Source organism: Gouania willdenowi, chromosome 7 (assembly GCF_900634775.1).
Source record: "Gouania willdenowi chromosome 7, fGouWil2.1, whole genome shotgun sequence".
NCBI classification, from domain to species: Eukaryota; Metazoa; Chordata; class Actinopteri; order Blenniiformes; family Gobiesocidae; genus Gouania; species Gouania willdenowi.
In genome coordinates, this window is record NC_041050.1 from 7,095,286 (window position 1) to 7,113,004 (window position 17,719).

At 35.1% G+C, this 17,719-nt stretch overlaps 1 protein-coding gene across 1 annotated transcript; it reads right to left on the bottom strand.

Moving 5' to 3' along the window:
- Positions 1-2,159: 2,159 nt before the first annotated feature.
- Positions 2,160-10,384, bottom strand: LOC114467560 (dual specificity protein phosphatase 7-like). Its single transcript, XM_028453958.1, has 3 exons — positions 9,718-10,384; positions 7,183-7,611; positions 2,160-2,892 (listed from the first exon to the last, which is right to left on the bottom strand). Exons 1-3 carry the CDS (start codon positions 10,073-10,075, stop codon positions 2,579-2,581), a joined length of 1,101 nt encoding a protein of 366 aa, XP_028309759.1. The 5' UTR covers positions 10,076-10,384; the 3' UTR covers positions 2,160-2,578.
- Between the last annotated feature and the right edge of the window lie 7,335 nt (positions 10,385-17,719).

A 17,719-nucleotide genomic window follows, 5' to 3' on the forward strand; every position in this document is an offset into this window, starting at 1 on the left:
AAATGAGGACGAGCTGCATCAACCAAAGATACAAATGGCATCCTTGGTAACGGCATACAAATGTAAAAAAAAAAAAAAAACTGACCCACTTTAAAGAAGTTGTTCTCAAACTTTCCGGACCCCCAAAGTAAAGATGCCAGAGACTGGGGACCCTCACTGTACCTGAAGGTGGTTGAACACAGACATGGACATTGAAGAACAGTCATGTGTAGACAGTCATCTATAAGGGGGAATAAAGGGGAAAGATTTTTGGGTTCCATCCATAAAGTCAGTAAAATGATGATTCATTGTTCTATGAATACGTTATAACCACATTTATTTATTTATCTGAATAATATCCACTGTTATCCAGGAAGTTTATTATTATTTGGGCCATAGTATATAGTCATCTTAAAGATGTAAATCCTTGTTTTAATCAGTAATAAAATGGGTTAAAAGTGGCCAAAAAATATGGTGAAATAAGATTTTAAAAACCACAGAAATTGGTTAAAAATTGCAAATCAGAGTGGCCACAAATGTACAAAAAAAGTGGCAAAAAAGGGTCTAAAGTGTCAATATTGGCTTAAAAGTGGCAGAAAAAAGCAGGAAAAATTAGTTTAAACTAGCAAATATTGGGCATGACAAATGGTGAATGTGGTTAAATTGGCCAAAACAAGCAAGAAATATGGTGAAAAGAGGTTAAAAGTAGGGGTGTCCCAATCAGATATTGATATCTGATATTGATCCGATATCAGCCAGAAAATGAATATCAAATTTTATCGGACTGCATCTAAAATCTCCAATATAAGCACTTCGACAAGTTGTTGTTGTTCCAACCATCTGTTTGAGTAACATCACTTGATCAAGCCTTTTCTAACATTCCACACTACAAAATAAGTAATAAAAGTATGTAGGATTCGTGCTGATATCGTATCGCATTGATATCTACCAATACTCAAGGCTGCAAGATCGGTATTGTATCGAAAGTGAAATATCGGGACATCCCTAGTTAAAGTGACAATAATGGGTCAACATATGCAACATTAGGTGGGAAAAGTAGTGGAAATGGTTTATAAACACTACAAATGTCTGGAAAGTGGAAAAATGTACAGAAAATGCATTGAAATTTGATGGAGAAGTGGCAGAAATGGGAGAAATGTAGCAAATAGAATAAAATGATCAAAATAGGTTGAAATGTATCAAGTTTGGTGTAGTGGCAGAAAAAAGCGTAAAAAAAAAACACGCAAAAATGGGCTCAAATTGTTAAGAAAATATTCCTAGTTTCTTGACACCAAGATTGAGAACCACTGCTTTAGAGGAGGAGTACATTTAAATGTTGATAAGAATAACAGATACAGAACTATCAGTGGTGTTCTTAAACAGTATTTAATATTTATGAAATATTAGTGGAGATTAGGGCTTCTATGGCTGTGAAACTCACCTGGTGATAATCAGTAGCTGATGTTATAAAGGACGACCTTTTTCTCCTGCTCAGACTGTTTGAATGAAAGCTTTCTATTGATGGTGTTTAGTTTATTCATGTATAAAAATGTTTGTCCCTTTTTCCTATGAATTTTATTGTGTCCATTGTGTTGTTTAATCATTTTGTTGATTACAGTTCTGAGGAGTGAACTATGTTCTCGTCACGCTACTGTAATTGAGTTGCTTTTTTAGGTACTTTTTTGGAGTTCATATATTTCTAAATCAGTCATTTTACCTGAACTTAACTACGCTTTAAAAGAAGTCATTTGTTACATTTCTACACCCGACCGTGACTAAGTAAATTATTATTTTTTGGTTTTAAAACTATCAACGGACATTGTGAAACTACAAAAAAAAAAAAAAAGAAATGATCAAACAACAACCAAATGCATCACATCATAACCGACGGATCAGATTAAACGTAACGCACGGTGTCAAAACAGCATTAAATGACGGTTATTTTCTCCGTTTTAGAGTTCATAAATATACTATTTAATTGAGTTACTTTTTACTTGTACTTGAGTATTTCATGTATGAGTTATAGTTTTAATCAACAAACAACACTACTATTTACTCTTTACACCGCTGTAACTTTAGATATTGTCAAAATAGAAAATTCTATGTATCTTGAGTATCGATAAATTGGCCAGCCCTATTGGAGATGTTCTTTGTAAAGTCACAAAAGAAAAAAAAAAAAAAATGTTTTCCCTCAGTTTTATTTAAAAAACCTCATCTTGGTCCCCAGGAAACATTCTGCACACCATCGACTCGTTTCAGACCGTCAAGGCAATTTTCAGAGATAAAAAACAAACAAATAAAAACAAACATTTTACAGCTGGTGGTTAACAGTCAACGAAAACCTAAAGTTTATTAGAAAAGTAATTAAATGTTTCCTATAACTGGCTATACATGACCACTCATTAATGCAATGTATGGTGAAGGGAAGAATCCATCATTTCTGGTAGATTTTAAGGCAACGTGAGCGTGATTTCCTCGCATTGGAGTTGTTTTCCTTTCCAATCAGACGACTTGTAACCAGTCGGCGAGTTGGGCATCGGAAAACCCCCAGAGACGCCACAGGAAATGTGAGAAAAAGTCACCCCCTGATCCCGACTCTTCACGTGGACTCCAGCGTGTCCAGCTGAAAGACGTTGTTATTGGTGGGCGTGGTGAAGAAGAGCTGCTCCTCGCTGCTAGTGGTGCGGTTCGCACAGGGACTGTTCAGCCCCAGCGTCCTCTCAAAGTCCAACAGCTGACCCATGAAGTTAAAGTTGGGTGAAATGTTGGACTTCTTCCTCTTGACGAAGTCGTAAGCGTCGTTCAGGGAGAGGTTGAGTCTTTGCATGAGGTAGGCGACGGTGACGGTGACGGAGCGGCTGATGCCGGCCAGGCAGTGCACCAGGATGCCGCATTGTTTGGACCGCGCCTCGTCTGTGGGGAGGAAGAAATAAAAAAGAGTTCATGGCCAAGACAAACTTCTATTCAACACTTACACCAGTGTTTCTTAAATGGGGTACGTGTACCCAGCAGTGATTTTAAAAGTGAGGGTGTTCCAAGGGTAGGCCAACCATCGCCTCCCAATTTAGTTTATTAAATTAATTTAAGTCAGTGATACTCAACATGTGGCTCTTTGTCTTAATTTTAATTATTATTCCCCCAGAAAACCTTAAAAGGGAGAAACTTTTTAACCCCTTTTTAGATTTTTCTTTGGCCATTTTGCAAATTTTATGCTTTTTTTTGTTTTTCCAGATTTGAGCTTCCTTTTGCCAATAAATCTCCTTTTTTCTTCATTTTTGCTAGTTGTTTAACCATTTTTTGCCCACTTTTCATCCAAATAAGCAACATTTTGCCCAATACATGAGAGAAAGAAAGAGAGAAAATTAAAATATACTGAATAATAAAAAGAACAGACAACAAAATACACAAAATGACACCAAAAAGACTAAGAAAAATACTGTTACCAGAAACACAAAACGACAACAATACACAAGATCACTATAAAATACACACAGATAACAAAGAAACATACAAACAAACCACTAGACACCAAAAACACACAAAATAAGAGACATACACTGAATAATAAAAAGAACAGTCAAACAACAACAACATGATGATAGATAAGATTTTGATTAGAACATGAACTGAAAATACAAGAACCAGTCTTGGTTCCACACCATGCAGGAAATGATAAATGATAAAAACGATAGAAATAAATCTAAATACTGTTTCATTCCACCTGTTTACAAAATGAGATTCTTTAAAATGTTTCACTCATTCATTTCATAATTATGATCTAGAGTTATTTTTTCACAAAATTCTGGATTTAAACGTTAGAGAGAAGGGGAACTTGAGCCAAAAAAGTTTGAGAACCACTGATTTACACAAATAAGCATAAACTAATAGTGTGAACCGTGTCACGGCTCAGTTCTCCGTTGGCAAAGTGACTTTAATCAACAACAAGACAGACGAGGCAACGCATTTCCTTTGAGCCTGCTTTTTAAGACACATCCTGATAGAGGAAATAACTGTTCCTTCCTCATTCTGAGTCGAAAACCTCTTTAGATAAAGTTCATGACACACAACAGAGCAGCCACTGAACAGACAGGAACAGAGCTGAGGTTTCACATGCACTCACTGTGATGAAAACACCCAATGAAAAGCAGAAGTGGAGGAAAAGCTGAACTCAGTGGTGAAACACACGTAGTCAACTGGCGGCCCAGGTCTAATTGTATGCGGCCCCCAAAATCAACGCACAAAATGATATTAAAATACACAAAACAACAGCAAGAATACACTAAATTATACTTATGAATTACAACACAACAAAAAATACTCCAGAAACACACACAACTACTACAGAAATTGACAAAACGACAACAGAAACACACAAAACTCCAAATAACGCAAAATGACAACAAAAGTACACAAAAAGACAAGAAAAACACCAAAAAATGACTCTGCAAAGCCACAGTTTCAAACATGACTCCAAAAGAAAGATGACTCCAAAGAAAAATACATAAAAGTTCAACAGAAATGCACATAATAAACACAAAATGACAGAAAAACACACAGAATTACTCCTGTGTTGATGCTCAGATTGGTCATTATTCTGAATGCTGACGTGAATGTACATAATGTGGCCCTTTGATCAAACAAACACATTTCTGTGGCCCCCGCTCTGATAAAAGTTGTCCACCTCTGGGATAAAAGGGAGGGCACAGTAGTATTGAACTACAAAATTACACTGGATGGTAGAAATGTGGTGGTTAGCGCTAGCATGTGTGCACTGATGTGGAGGTAAACAGTGCGGGTGGGGGACAGTCACCCCAGTGGTATGTCACTGTGTCCTTGGGCAAGGCACTTCACCCACATTGCCTAGTATGAATGTAGTGTGTGAGTGGTGGTGGTGGTGGTCAGAGAGACTGATGGTGCACTATAGCAGCCTCACTTCTGTCAGTCTGCCCCAGGGCAGCTGTGGCTACAATAGTAGCTTACCACCACTAAGTGTGGAGTGAAAGAATAATACCTTAATTCTGTAAAGCACTTTGAGTGTCTATGATAAAACGCTATATAAAAACCAATGCATTATTATTGTTATAGCACCAGGGAGGAGAACATGCAAATCTATACAGTTACTGTATGTCCCCAGGTCTGTATGAAAGAAGTATTAAGCATTAGGTTACAGGGCAGCAGATTCAACATTAACATGGTGCTGACTTCTCAATCTTTTCAGCTCACGACCTCCAAAATAAAAGTACCAGAAAGCAGGGGCCCCCACTAAAGTCAGCAAAACGATGGTCCATTGTTTTATGAATCTGTGATAACCACATTTATTTCTTTATTCATCTGAATAATATTCACTGTTATCCAGGACATTTATTATTTATATTGTTAGAATATAGTCATCTTTTTAATCAGAAATAAATTGGGTTAAAAGTGGTTGAAAATATAGTGAAATGGGATTTTAAAAACCACAGAAATTGGTTAAAAGTTGTAAATTAGAGTGGCTAAAAATGGACAAAAAAAAGTGGTAAAAAGGGTTCAAAGTGTCAATATTGGAACAATTACCAGTAGTTTAAACTGACAAATAATGGGCATAACAAATTGTAAATGTGGTGAATTTGGCAAAACATAAGCATGAAATGTGGTGAAAAGTGATAATAGTGGGTCAACATATGTGATATTAGGTGGGAAAAGTGGTGGAAAAGGGTTTTTAAGTGTCAAAAAAGTACAGAAAAGACATTGAAATTTGATGGAGAAGTGGCAGAAATTGGAGTAATGTAGCAAAAATGCATTAAAAGGAGCAAAAATATGGCAATAAAGTGATGAAAATGGGTTAAAATATGGCAAGTTTGGTGTAGTTAAGAAAAAAAATTTGCTCAAATTGTTCAGAATATGTTGTTAGTTTCTTGAAGGCATCTGGCGACCTCCTCCTCGTGTCTCGTGATCCCAAATGGGGTCATGACCCCAAGGTTGAGAACCCCTGCTCTAGTGAAGTTCTAAAACTCTAGTGGTTGAAAGATCACTGTACGTAATGTTACAAATAATACACAACTACAATAAATAAGGAATAGAATAAATCTCTGAAGTTCAACTGCATGAGTCGGCTAAATGCTATGAAATGCTAATGTTTGCCTGAAGCTACATGGACCAAAATCAATCTATAACCAAATCAAATGAGTTTGCAAGAATTATGTAATAACACTTTAAATTTAGCTTAAGGTTATTCAATTAGTCCAAATCGGGGGGGGGGTGTAATCGCAATTTTATTATGGACAATTATGAATTGATTCTTAAAAATCGATTACTTGAAACAAACCAGGCGAGTCCTTTTTATTTGGATATTTCAGTTACACTTTACAATACGAATGCTGTGAAGTGTAATTCAAAAAATAAGTGAAATAATTCAACAGCTGACTCATGTTAAAGGAATAGTGGACGATGTTTTTTTGGCTTTTAAATTCCGGGTGGATCATCAAGACTATTGTTCCTCCTAGTTGTCAATCATTTTGATATGTTTACTTAAGGCCAACATGAATCATACATACTTTTATTACTTATTTTGTAGTGTGGAATGTTAGAAAAGGTTTGATTATTAAAAAAAAAAAAAGACCCATTTATTATAAACCAATGGATTACATATAATTAACATTTTAGAATAAGAATATTCTATGATTAAATAAAATACATTTTAAAAATGAAATAGAAGATATTGAAAAAATAAATCCAAAAAAACAATATACAGTATATTATATCGGAGATTTTAGATGCAGGCAGATAAAATGGGGCCGATATCAATATGGGATCGGGACACCCCTAAAAATAATGTCTTTGGGGTCACCAGAAATTGTTGATATCAAAATGGGGTCACGAGCCAATATAGGCTGGGAACCACTGCACCAAATACTGTTTCCTTCCACTTATGTGTGTTATCACTTGTTCATTCCATCATTTTGTTCTATAGTTATTTTTTTTTATAGTATTCTAAGCAAAATGCTCTACTCAGACAAAGGGGATACATTTATTCAGAAATCAAATAAAGGGGGTACTTGAGCCAAAAAAAGTTTGAGAACCACTGGTCTTAGCATTAGCATTAGCCAGATGACTGAGAACCTTCAGACAAAAGTTTTCATTTGGAGGCAGTGTGAGTTTATTAATGGCACAAACAAACACATTAGTGTAAAAGACAAAGTAGAGATAAATATGAGTCGTGCTCACCTATAAAGGAAATGGCCTCTGGAAAGAACTGGGACAGATTCTGACTCCAATGGTCTGAAATGGGTATCTGCTTGTACCTGAAGTGTCCGTCATGTTCAAACATGTTGGGCAGATTGGGTGTGACGTTCAAGATGTACTTGATGTTGTGCTGGCCCAGCACGTCCAGGTTAGTGGAGTCTTTGGCACAGCCCAGATAAAGGTATGGAAGGATCTGGACTGGGAAGGCTGGTTGGTTACTTGGGACCGGGCTGTCCTCGGACTCCGTGGCGCTGCTCGGTTCTCGGTCCGACTCCCCGTCTGAGCAGTCTGAGCTTATACGGAGGTTCCCAAACCCAAGAACCGATGTTGGTGGAGAGGAGCTGGGACAGGAGCTGTCCAGGAGGGTCTCACAGTGCTCTGGGTACTCAGTGTGGAACTTTACGAATCCTCCTGGAAAGGAAGCAGAAGAAGAGAAAAAGTCAAATTTAATGTTTTTGGCGAGACTTTGGATACAGTGATGACGTTTACCGTATTTATTTAAATCCTGTAAGATGTCCAGCATGCTGAGACAGAACCAGGGTTGGGGTCAATTATAATTATAATTGATAATTCATGACAATTATGGTGTAATTGTAATTTTAAAAACCTGTTTCTGTCGTAATCGTAACTAAATTGTAATTGAGTTTAGATATGACTTTGTATTTGTCATGAATCACATTACAGTTCTACACACGTGTAGTCAACAATAATTAAAATATGTTTCATATCAAGCTTTCACACATTTTACCATTGATAAAAAAAATTATTAAATAAATAAATCAAGGGGTATACTGCCAGAAAATTATTCCCAAAAATATTAAAACCTATATTTTTTTATTGATTAGGAAGCCAAATAACAAGGTAACCAATAGATGGGAAATAAATTACATGATAGATATTTGTTTAGTGTATTTTACAGCTGATTTAGGTGATGCTAACAGATGCTAACAGAAAGCTAACACGAGAGGAATTATTCCAGGCTCAGTAATTGTGATTAATTGTAAGTTAACTTTAGTAATCCAGAATGTAATTGACTTTTTGAGGTAAAAAAAATTGTAATTTAATTGTAGTTGGAAAAAAAATGCTGGTCACTGCAATTAAAATTAAATTGTAATTGAACATGGGTAATTGAAAACGTAATTGTAACTGAAAAATGTGATTGTATTTGCGTAATTGATGATTAATCACAATCATGACATTATTATATTCATAATTGTAAGTGAAAAAATATATTGCTGAGTTCAGATAATTGACTTTGACATTTTTTTCATAGAATTTACAAGCCAATTACAATTATAATTTAATCAAACGCATACCTATGGAACCATGTTACAGTTCTCATGTAAATAGAGGGGAACTGACAGAAAAAATGCTCAGACGCCCAAACCAAAAATATTAGTTCTAATATTTTCATGCATAACGAAGTCGAACAAGGTAACCAAGAGATGAAAAACAAATTGAATGATGGGTAATATTTTTTTATGTATTTTGCAGCTGATTTAAGACATTAATCAAAACTGATCCGGTTTAAATAAGAGATGCTAACAGAAAGCTAACACCTATTTTATGGGATTATTTATCAAAGGCTAAGTAATTATGTTTAATTGTAATTGAACTTTAGTAATTGCAAACTTCAATGTCTCAGTGGTAGAGTGGGTTGTCCAACAATAACCAAAGGGTTGGGGGTTGAAATCCCACTCTATCCAAGTCATTGTGTCCTTGGGCAAGGCACTTTACCCACATTGCCTAGTATGAATGTGGCGTGTAAGTGGTGGTTGGAGGGATCGATGGTCCACTATGGCAGCCTGGCTTCTGTCAGTCTGCCCCAAGGCAGTTGTGGCTACCGTAGTAGCTTACCACCACCGTGTGTGGAGTGAAAGAATAATGCACTTTGAGTGTCTATGAAAAAGCACTATATAATGTCAAATGCATTACTATTAACAATAATAATAATGATAATGATGATAATAATAATAATAATAATAATAATAATAATAATAATAATAATAATAATTGTAATTGACGTTCATAGGGAAAATAATTGTATTTTAAATTGGAATTGGAAAAAAAAATGTCAGTCACTGTAATAACTGATTTGTAATTAAATGGTTAATTGAAAAACGGAATTGTAATTGAAAAATGTAATTGACCCCAACCCTGGTGTGTTCCTACTAGAGCAAAACATGGCGCAGCCATTTTGGAATTTTAATTGAATCTCAACAGACTAACTGGAAAAGTTTTGGGTTTACTTTTACTTACAATCTAATAAGATGACACTAAAAACAAGACAATCCTCTATTCACAACTAACAACTAATATATGTTGGTTAAATACAGGATTTTAAAACTCCTATGGATTCTTATTTGATGTAAACGTTAAACTCCTACACCTTTTACGCAAGAATGCGTAAAATCCATGCGTGGGACAGAAATGTCTTCATCAGAATGCAGAGGAATGATTTTAACAGGTGTAAAAAAAAAAAAAAAAAAAAAGCAAAGAAAAGAAAAAGTCATTTACCTTCTAGATAAAACGCTTTACATCCGTCCTCCCACAGCTTTTGAAGAAGTAAAGCCAGAACGGACGCGTCGTGCCAGTCCACGGAGGACTCATCGTACAGGACCACCGTGTCGCTCTGGCACCGACTCACAAACTTCTCCTTGTCCTCGTGGTTGGGGATGATGGTCCGGATGGGAATGTTGCCCTTCTTGAACCTCCGGAGCATGAGAGCGGGTATGGCCAGGTTGATGGCCGTCTCTATGTGGGATGACTCGTAGAGCTCATGTGCGCGACAGTCCAGCAGCAGCACAGAAGCGCCTCCGGACTCCAGCTCCAGCTGCAGCCATTCCACGCTTTTACTCGGCGTCACATTAGACATATCGGACTCGGTAACATACTACAAACAGACACAAACACTTACTACATGGTCCACGGTCCCAAAAAACGCTCATTACAGCCTTAAAAACGACGCGTCAGACGCGCGGTGCGTCAGAGACCAGATTTCCTCTTTTTTCCCTCCGTATCGCTTCATCCATCAGAGACTTCTAATCACTTTAATCCACTTTTATGTGAATGATGTGATCGATTGTTGAACTACAGCAGATCCACACACAGACACGGTCCTTGGTTCACTTTCGTGGATCCATTCCGATGCGTGGGGACTTTTTCTCTTTAGTTGTCAGTGGAGCAGCTCGAGAGGGAGGAGTTTGATCTTTAAAGTCATAGCGGAAGTTGGTCTGTGCGACACAAGTTTAAAGCTGTTATTTCTCAACTAAATCAACTATTATCTTTGCTTTTTTTTATACAGGGTTGGGGTCAGTTACATTTCTCACTTACTGTTATATCTTCAATTACCCATGTTCAAATACAATTCAATTACAGTTACAGTTACCAGCATTTTTTGAATTACAAGTAAATTACAATTGATTTTTATTCTCAGAAAGTCAATTACAATTACATTCTCAATTGCTAAAGTTCAGTTACAATTAATCACAATTACTGAGCTTGAAATAAATAACCTAATAAAAGTTAACCTTCCTCTTATATCAGCTGTAAAATACACTAAAAATAGTATCTATCATTTAATTTTTTTCCTATCCCTTGGTTGCCTTGTTATAGTTCCTAATCAATGAAAATATCGGTTTTAATAATTTTGGTGTGGGCGTCTGAGCCTTTTTTGTGTTCTCATTATAATTAACTACATATGTGTAGAACTGTACATACACATGTAACATGGTTCACCAGTTTTGCATTAAATTCTAAGTGACAATTTTTTATAGAATTTTCATGGCAATTACAATTACAAAGTAAATTATCTAAACTCAATTAATTTGATTTCTACACATTTTTGAAATTACAACTATAATTATGCCATAATTGTAATTAATCATCAATTACCCGCTTACAATTGCAACTGACCCCAACCCTGGTTTTATCATCACTGGTGGCAAAAGTATTCGTCTTCAGTACTCAAGTAAAAGTATAGATACTTGAATAAAAATGACTGGGAAAAGTAAATGTATTTAGGTAAAAAAGTAAAACAAATGTCCTTTCAATAATAAGACAGGGTTTTTAAACCAGCAAATTCCATGTCTTTTTTTTTTTTTTTTTTTTTTAACTTGTCCAGGTACATCTCAAAAAATTTGAATATCATGAAACGGTTTATTTGTTTCACAAAGTCAAACCCATACATGATACAGGCTCATTACACATACAGTGAAATATTTCAAGCCTTTATTTCTTGAAATGTTGATGATTATGGCGTACAGATAATGAAAACCCAAAATTCAGTGTCTCGGAAAATTAGAATATTGCATAAGATCAATTAAAAAAGCATATTTTAAACAAAAATGTAAGGCTTCTGAAAAGTATGTTCATTTCTATGCACTTAATACTTGGTTGGGCCTCTTTTACATGAATTACTGCATCAATGCGGCTTAGCATGGAGGTGATCAACCTGTGGTACTGCTCAGGCGTAATGGAAGCCCAGGTTACTTTGATAGGTCATCTGCATTGTTGGGTCTGGTGTCTCTCACCTTCCTTTTGACAATAACCCATAGATGGGGCTCAGATCAGGCCAGCAGCACAGTAACACCATGGTCATTGAACCAGCTTTTGGTACCTTTGGCAGTTTGGGCAGGTGCCAAATCCTGCTGGAAGAATAGTTTTATAGTTTTATTTTTATTCAACTAAAATATAATTGTATTTTGTTATAGTTTTCATACACATGTGTTTTTTTTCCCCAGTTAGTCATAGTCTAGTTATCGTCACTTTAAAAAAAACAATAACTTAGGCCGAAAATGTTCATCCAACAAAATGAACAGTTTAAAGCAGAATTTAAAATGATAGGACATTAAAATGTAATTTTTTTGGGTGCGCTAAAATGACAAGTTTTATAAGTGGGTACATGTAGGTTTAGGTACAGCTGGTGATTTTCTTCCCTTTTAAGTGATTTTAAAAAGTACATACTGTACTGTATTTAAATAAAGTTACATCTGCTAAACTATTTACCTGCTGCAAAAAAACAAGATTTTGCAACGTTGTCATAACACATTTAGCTGTTCTAGACACAGCTGCAAAAAAGTTTTATTTGCCCACAATACTTAATTATACCAGGAATATTGTTAGTGACTTTAGGGTGTAAAAGTGGAGTTGGAACATACAGTGTAGCTAAATAACCTTTTAGCAATTTTACAAATCTTTGATGCTATTAAATAACATGATATCTAAAGAAATACAGGAAAATTTTTCTGACACATGTTCAATGGCAAATATAAACAAACACGTAAAAAATATATTTACATTATTTTGTTAAACATAATTTAATAATCATTTTAACACTGTAAACCTCTGAATCTTTATAGAAAAATAAGTTTTTCCTCTTTCTTTATAACATCAGTAGGTTGTACATTCACTATTAAATAATTAGTGCTCACATGACTAAAACTGGATATTAAGTCTTTGTTTCATATATTTTTAATATGTAACATAATTAAACTCAGTGACATGCAGCAAGGGGATACGTGTTTTCCAAAGGAAAATATGTAAAAGTAACAATTTTCCCAAATTAAAAAAACTGTTCAAAATGATTTAAACCATGATGGAATATTCAAATAATTTAAAATAATTTATTTTATTAACATTTTGCCTCACAACAAGGCAATGCAGGTTGTTAATTGAATATTTATTTTTTATTTTTTTGTGTGTGGTTTCAGATGAAAAATTATATAAACGCTGTATTAGTGGTATTTGCATAACACTGCCCCCTACAGGGAAGCACAGGTACTGACTTCCTCTTTTAGTTGTGGCTTTTATGTTGAGACAAGCAACGCGACAAATTGTAAACACACAACTCTTTTTGTTTTGTTTTTTCACCATAAAAGAAAGACTTCATTACCATTGTTTCCAACTGTGGCCCCTGACTTTCATTGGTCTGGGAGCAGCCGGCCTCGTTTCGTGTGTCTGCACAATTTTCAACAGAGGAAAGAATGCAGTTTTTAGCAATTTTTGATAATTAAAAATAATTGAAATCCAGATAATCAGTCAGACAGTTAAAAATGTTTATTTCATTTAATTTAATTGTCTTTTCACTTTTCAAGATGACTGAGCAGGCTCCGCCTCCCTTGCCTCTAAACGCACATCACGAAGTAAACAAGAACAAAAATACAGATTTCTCCTTTGATTGTTTGCACGTTTTACAAAGTAACAGCACAACACATTAAAAAAAAACGGAAACCCTGTCAGATATAATGGTAACCATGCAGCTCGCTATAGATTTTTTAGACTTTGAAGCGACTTTATTCATTCATCTTAAAATACTAGTATAATGGCCTTTGGAAGTATGTATTCATATAGTGGGAGGAGCTTAAGTATAGTTGTCAATTATGGCTAAATGAGTATGTGTTTGAAGGTTGAATGTACAACGAGGTGTACATACTCTGTAGTGTTATAAAGGGGTATATTTGTGGGTGCAAAGTAAAATAGTGTGTGCAATTTATTTGGTTTAAATTTATGGGACATGTGCATGATGCGTGTGTGTGTTTTATTTATTTTTTTAAACTTATTTTCATATTTTCTTTTCGTTTTTTGTATTTTTCTGTAATGTGTATTTTTTGGAGTCATTTTGTGTGTTTTTGGAGCCTTTGTGTATATTTTTGTGCATTTCTGTGGTTGTTTTGTGTACTTTTTGTATAAATATTTATTTATTTATTTATTATATTATTATAGATACTGTGTGTGTGTGTGCGTGTGTGCGTGTGTGCGTGCGTGCGTGTGCGTGTGTGTGTCTCCATCTCCTCCATGTGTTATCTCTCACACACACACTCGCGTCAGCCGCGCGCATACACATAATCCGTCACAGGTTGTTGAGAGAAAAAAAAGGGACCCGGAAGTACCACAAAAAATAAATGTTTTGCAACATCAAAGTCGCAACTCTCTCTTTAAACGACTGTGTGTGCGTTCAGCATATACATCCCGACACTCTCACATGCACGTGCATCAGCCGCGTGCACGTTTTTACATTATAGCTACTAGCATCTTAACACAGAATAATATAAGAAGAAACACTCACTGTTGCGCAGAACAAACGATAATCATAGTGGAGCCGTGTTGCGGACCCATCCGCTCACAAAAAAGTTACATTCCTCTGTCTGAAGAAGCAGATGGGTTGTGATAAGGTCGGCTATTTTTTAAGTGAAAATAAAAAAAAATATAGATTGTTAATTTAATACAAAAACTTGTCAACTGCAGTGCTGCAGTCTCTTCCCAATATTCATATATATATATATATATATATATATATGTAATAATAAAAATAACTAAGCAAGACCTGTATTTGGCAATTAGAAAAATTGTATCTGGTATTGTTGACAAGTTTGTTCTTTTTACTAATTAAATTGAAAGTAACAATGCAGGAAAAACAGAAGACTGACCTTGACCTTAAACTTTGACCTTGAGTGAAGGTCAAGCTAACACATTGACAGGGAATGTTGTTCAATGGTACCAGTCTGACCACTGCATCTCAATTTGTGGCGAAGTTATAGGAAAAAAAGTATATATTTACATATATATATTTACATATATATATATATATATTTTTTTTTTTTTTTTTTTGACGTCATGAACTTTGACCCGTACCGATCTTCTTACTGGTACGTCTTACAGCTTCGGTCTAAGAAAATAAAATACTCCACTTTAGATGAGCTTTTCATAAATGTAAGCATCAAACTTGTACAATAAATATTCGTAGAGATATGGACATTTTTGGTTTTTGACACTTGACTCGACCTTGACCCTGACATCCTTGACATTGCCCCAATACGTGTCATTAGTGCTGCAATAACAGCCTAGGAGGAGTTCCAGGACAAAAGAGTTGCGGAAGAAAAATGACTCCAACGAGAACAATGTATTTGGCAATTTTCATTTGCCAAATACAATAATAATCTTAAACCTCACATTACATCAGTCATAATTTCATGTATACACTCTATAACAGCAACATTCCCATTATTAATTAGTGGAGTGTGTGATAACCCATGGGAATGGTGAATAAGGAAGAATATAGAGACGGGGGGGGGGGAATGCGTGCAGTGGAAATCCAACCATGCAGCTCATCTGTCTGCACACGTGAGTGGGGGAGTCACAGATGTGCAAAGCAGGATTAGCACAGAATAAGAAACAAAGCTAAACCCGCACACGCTCACAAAAGCTCACAGCCATACGTCATTAACCATCATTAAAACACACTTCTCTTCATAACGTTCTGATCATACCTGCTTCCATGTCACGCTGCATGATGATGATGATGATGATGATGATGTACCATGAGTCAAAGCTGCACTGATGATGATGATGGGCCACCTTTACCTAACAGCAGGTGACATTATGTGTAATAATGGTAATGAGGTCAAACTACGCTCTAGGAGAGAACACTATTACACAAACTCCTTTATTTCCATGTAAAAACAAAATAATTAACAGGTCTATTAAGTGGTAATCTGTTTATGATTCAACACAAACATGCACACATTCAATGCAACATGTGATTAAAAAAGATAAGGGTAATTCGAACCCCATAATGTTTCGAGCTGAGCTGGTGAGGCTTGGTCACCTGACTGAGTGAATGCTCCACTTCAACCAGCTCTGCATGATGTTTCATAACGTGCTCCAAACGTGAGCTGAACTACTTCTCCCACAGCAAATGGAGGGAATGTGCTTTTCATTTAGAGACAATTCCAGATTTTTTTCATGTCAAGTGCTGCTCTGAGGGTTTTTTTTCACGCGTATTCTCCGGAAACTCAAAACACGATTGTGTAACATGCAGATGATGCACTGGTTTACAGAGGAGACCATTCTCTCATCTCATGCTTCTCTGCATGTGGGTGTAAAAATGAGCACAGGATAGAAGATGCACGGCATCAATTACATACAGTAGACAATGTTGTAAAAATATTAAGAATCATATGTTTTTTAAAAAGTCATACAAATCTTGATTTTAGTTTCTCTATGCTGTGTATTTTTCATCGTCCAGGATGGATGGGATGTGATTGTTACTGCACTGGTTCACATGAAGCTGTAGCAGCTATGAGTCATTATATGCAGAGGGAGAAGTATTGTAACATCAACCTTCAGAGCCACTGCGCCTCCTGGTGGTAAAATCCTCACACCAATTAAACACAATTTAAGGTAATTTGTGCTTATAAATGCTTAATTTATTCAATTAAATTAATTTCATTTTTTTCAATATAGCACAAATTAATTATTAATAGTCAACTTGAAGCGCTTATCAATATATATATATATATATATGATCTGTTCTTTGTTTTGGCTTTATTTAACTCCACTGTACTGCCATTTGCACATTTGTTGTGTTTCTCTATTATTTATATTTGTCCTACAGTTCTTACATTTTGCACTATTATCATATGTTGGTATTTAGTTTTGTTCCTACTGTCTGCTTTCTTTTATTGTATAAAGCTTGGTTGCTGCAACATGTTAATTTCCCCTCTGGGGATTAATATAGTTATTCTATTCTATTCTTTGTATTTAATATTTTTGTAGTAGAAATGAACTTGGAGTGTCTGCACTATAGTTTTTTGATGATTTTATAGCCATTGAGACAGCCATGAAACTTCCTAGTTATACAGCAGTGACCAGTATTTTACACTTCTCATGTAAAGTACGTTTGTTTTATTGGTGCATTGGTTTACTGTTCTTTAACTCGGGCATAATAATATTAATTTTAATGACAATGTGCATTTTATTTAGAGGCGCCTCCAAGGTCACTGTACAAGCAAGGTTAAAACAATTGAGTTTTTTTTTTTATATACATAACATTTAACATGACAAGAATGAGGACAAAAATAAAGCAGTTGATCAGAGGGAGTCAGCAAAACAGTTGGGTTTTGAGTTTTAATTTAAACTGTAAAAGTGAGTCAGCATTGAAGAGTCTCCTGCAGGTGAATATACTGTATATTGTTGTACTATATATTCCCTCACCTTTACTCTTTACTCAACTTTAGTATTGTGGTACTGAGATACAAAACATAGAGTGGACTACAGTTAAAAAAAAAACAAAAAAAAACCTGAAATCTTTTATTACATTGACATTTACAGCAGCAGTGGTTGACATAAATGGTCTCAAATCTACCTCAAACCTAAAGTACAAATTAAAAACTGGTGTTTGAGAGAAACACATTAGGTTTATTAGAGCACTGTCTGTAACTAAACACCTACCGTGATGATATATATATATATATATGAGAGAGAGAGACCAATAATGAGAAGAAAAAAAAAATAATACTGATTTAATTTAGAATAAATAAAATTTCATTAAGTGTTAAATTGCTCCTGTGCTATGGGTACCAGAAATAAATATAAAACTAAATAAATATACAGTAAGGTTAATCTGCCACAAAAGCTTCAGGATTTTCATGTGAAAAACAAAAAAAATTAATACAATACAATAATTTTTTTTTCTTCCATATTTCTTCTTTTATTTTCTAAGACCTCATCTTAATTTTAA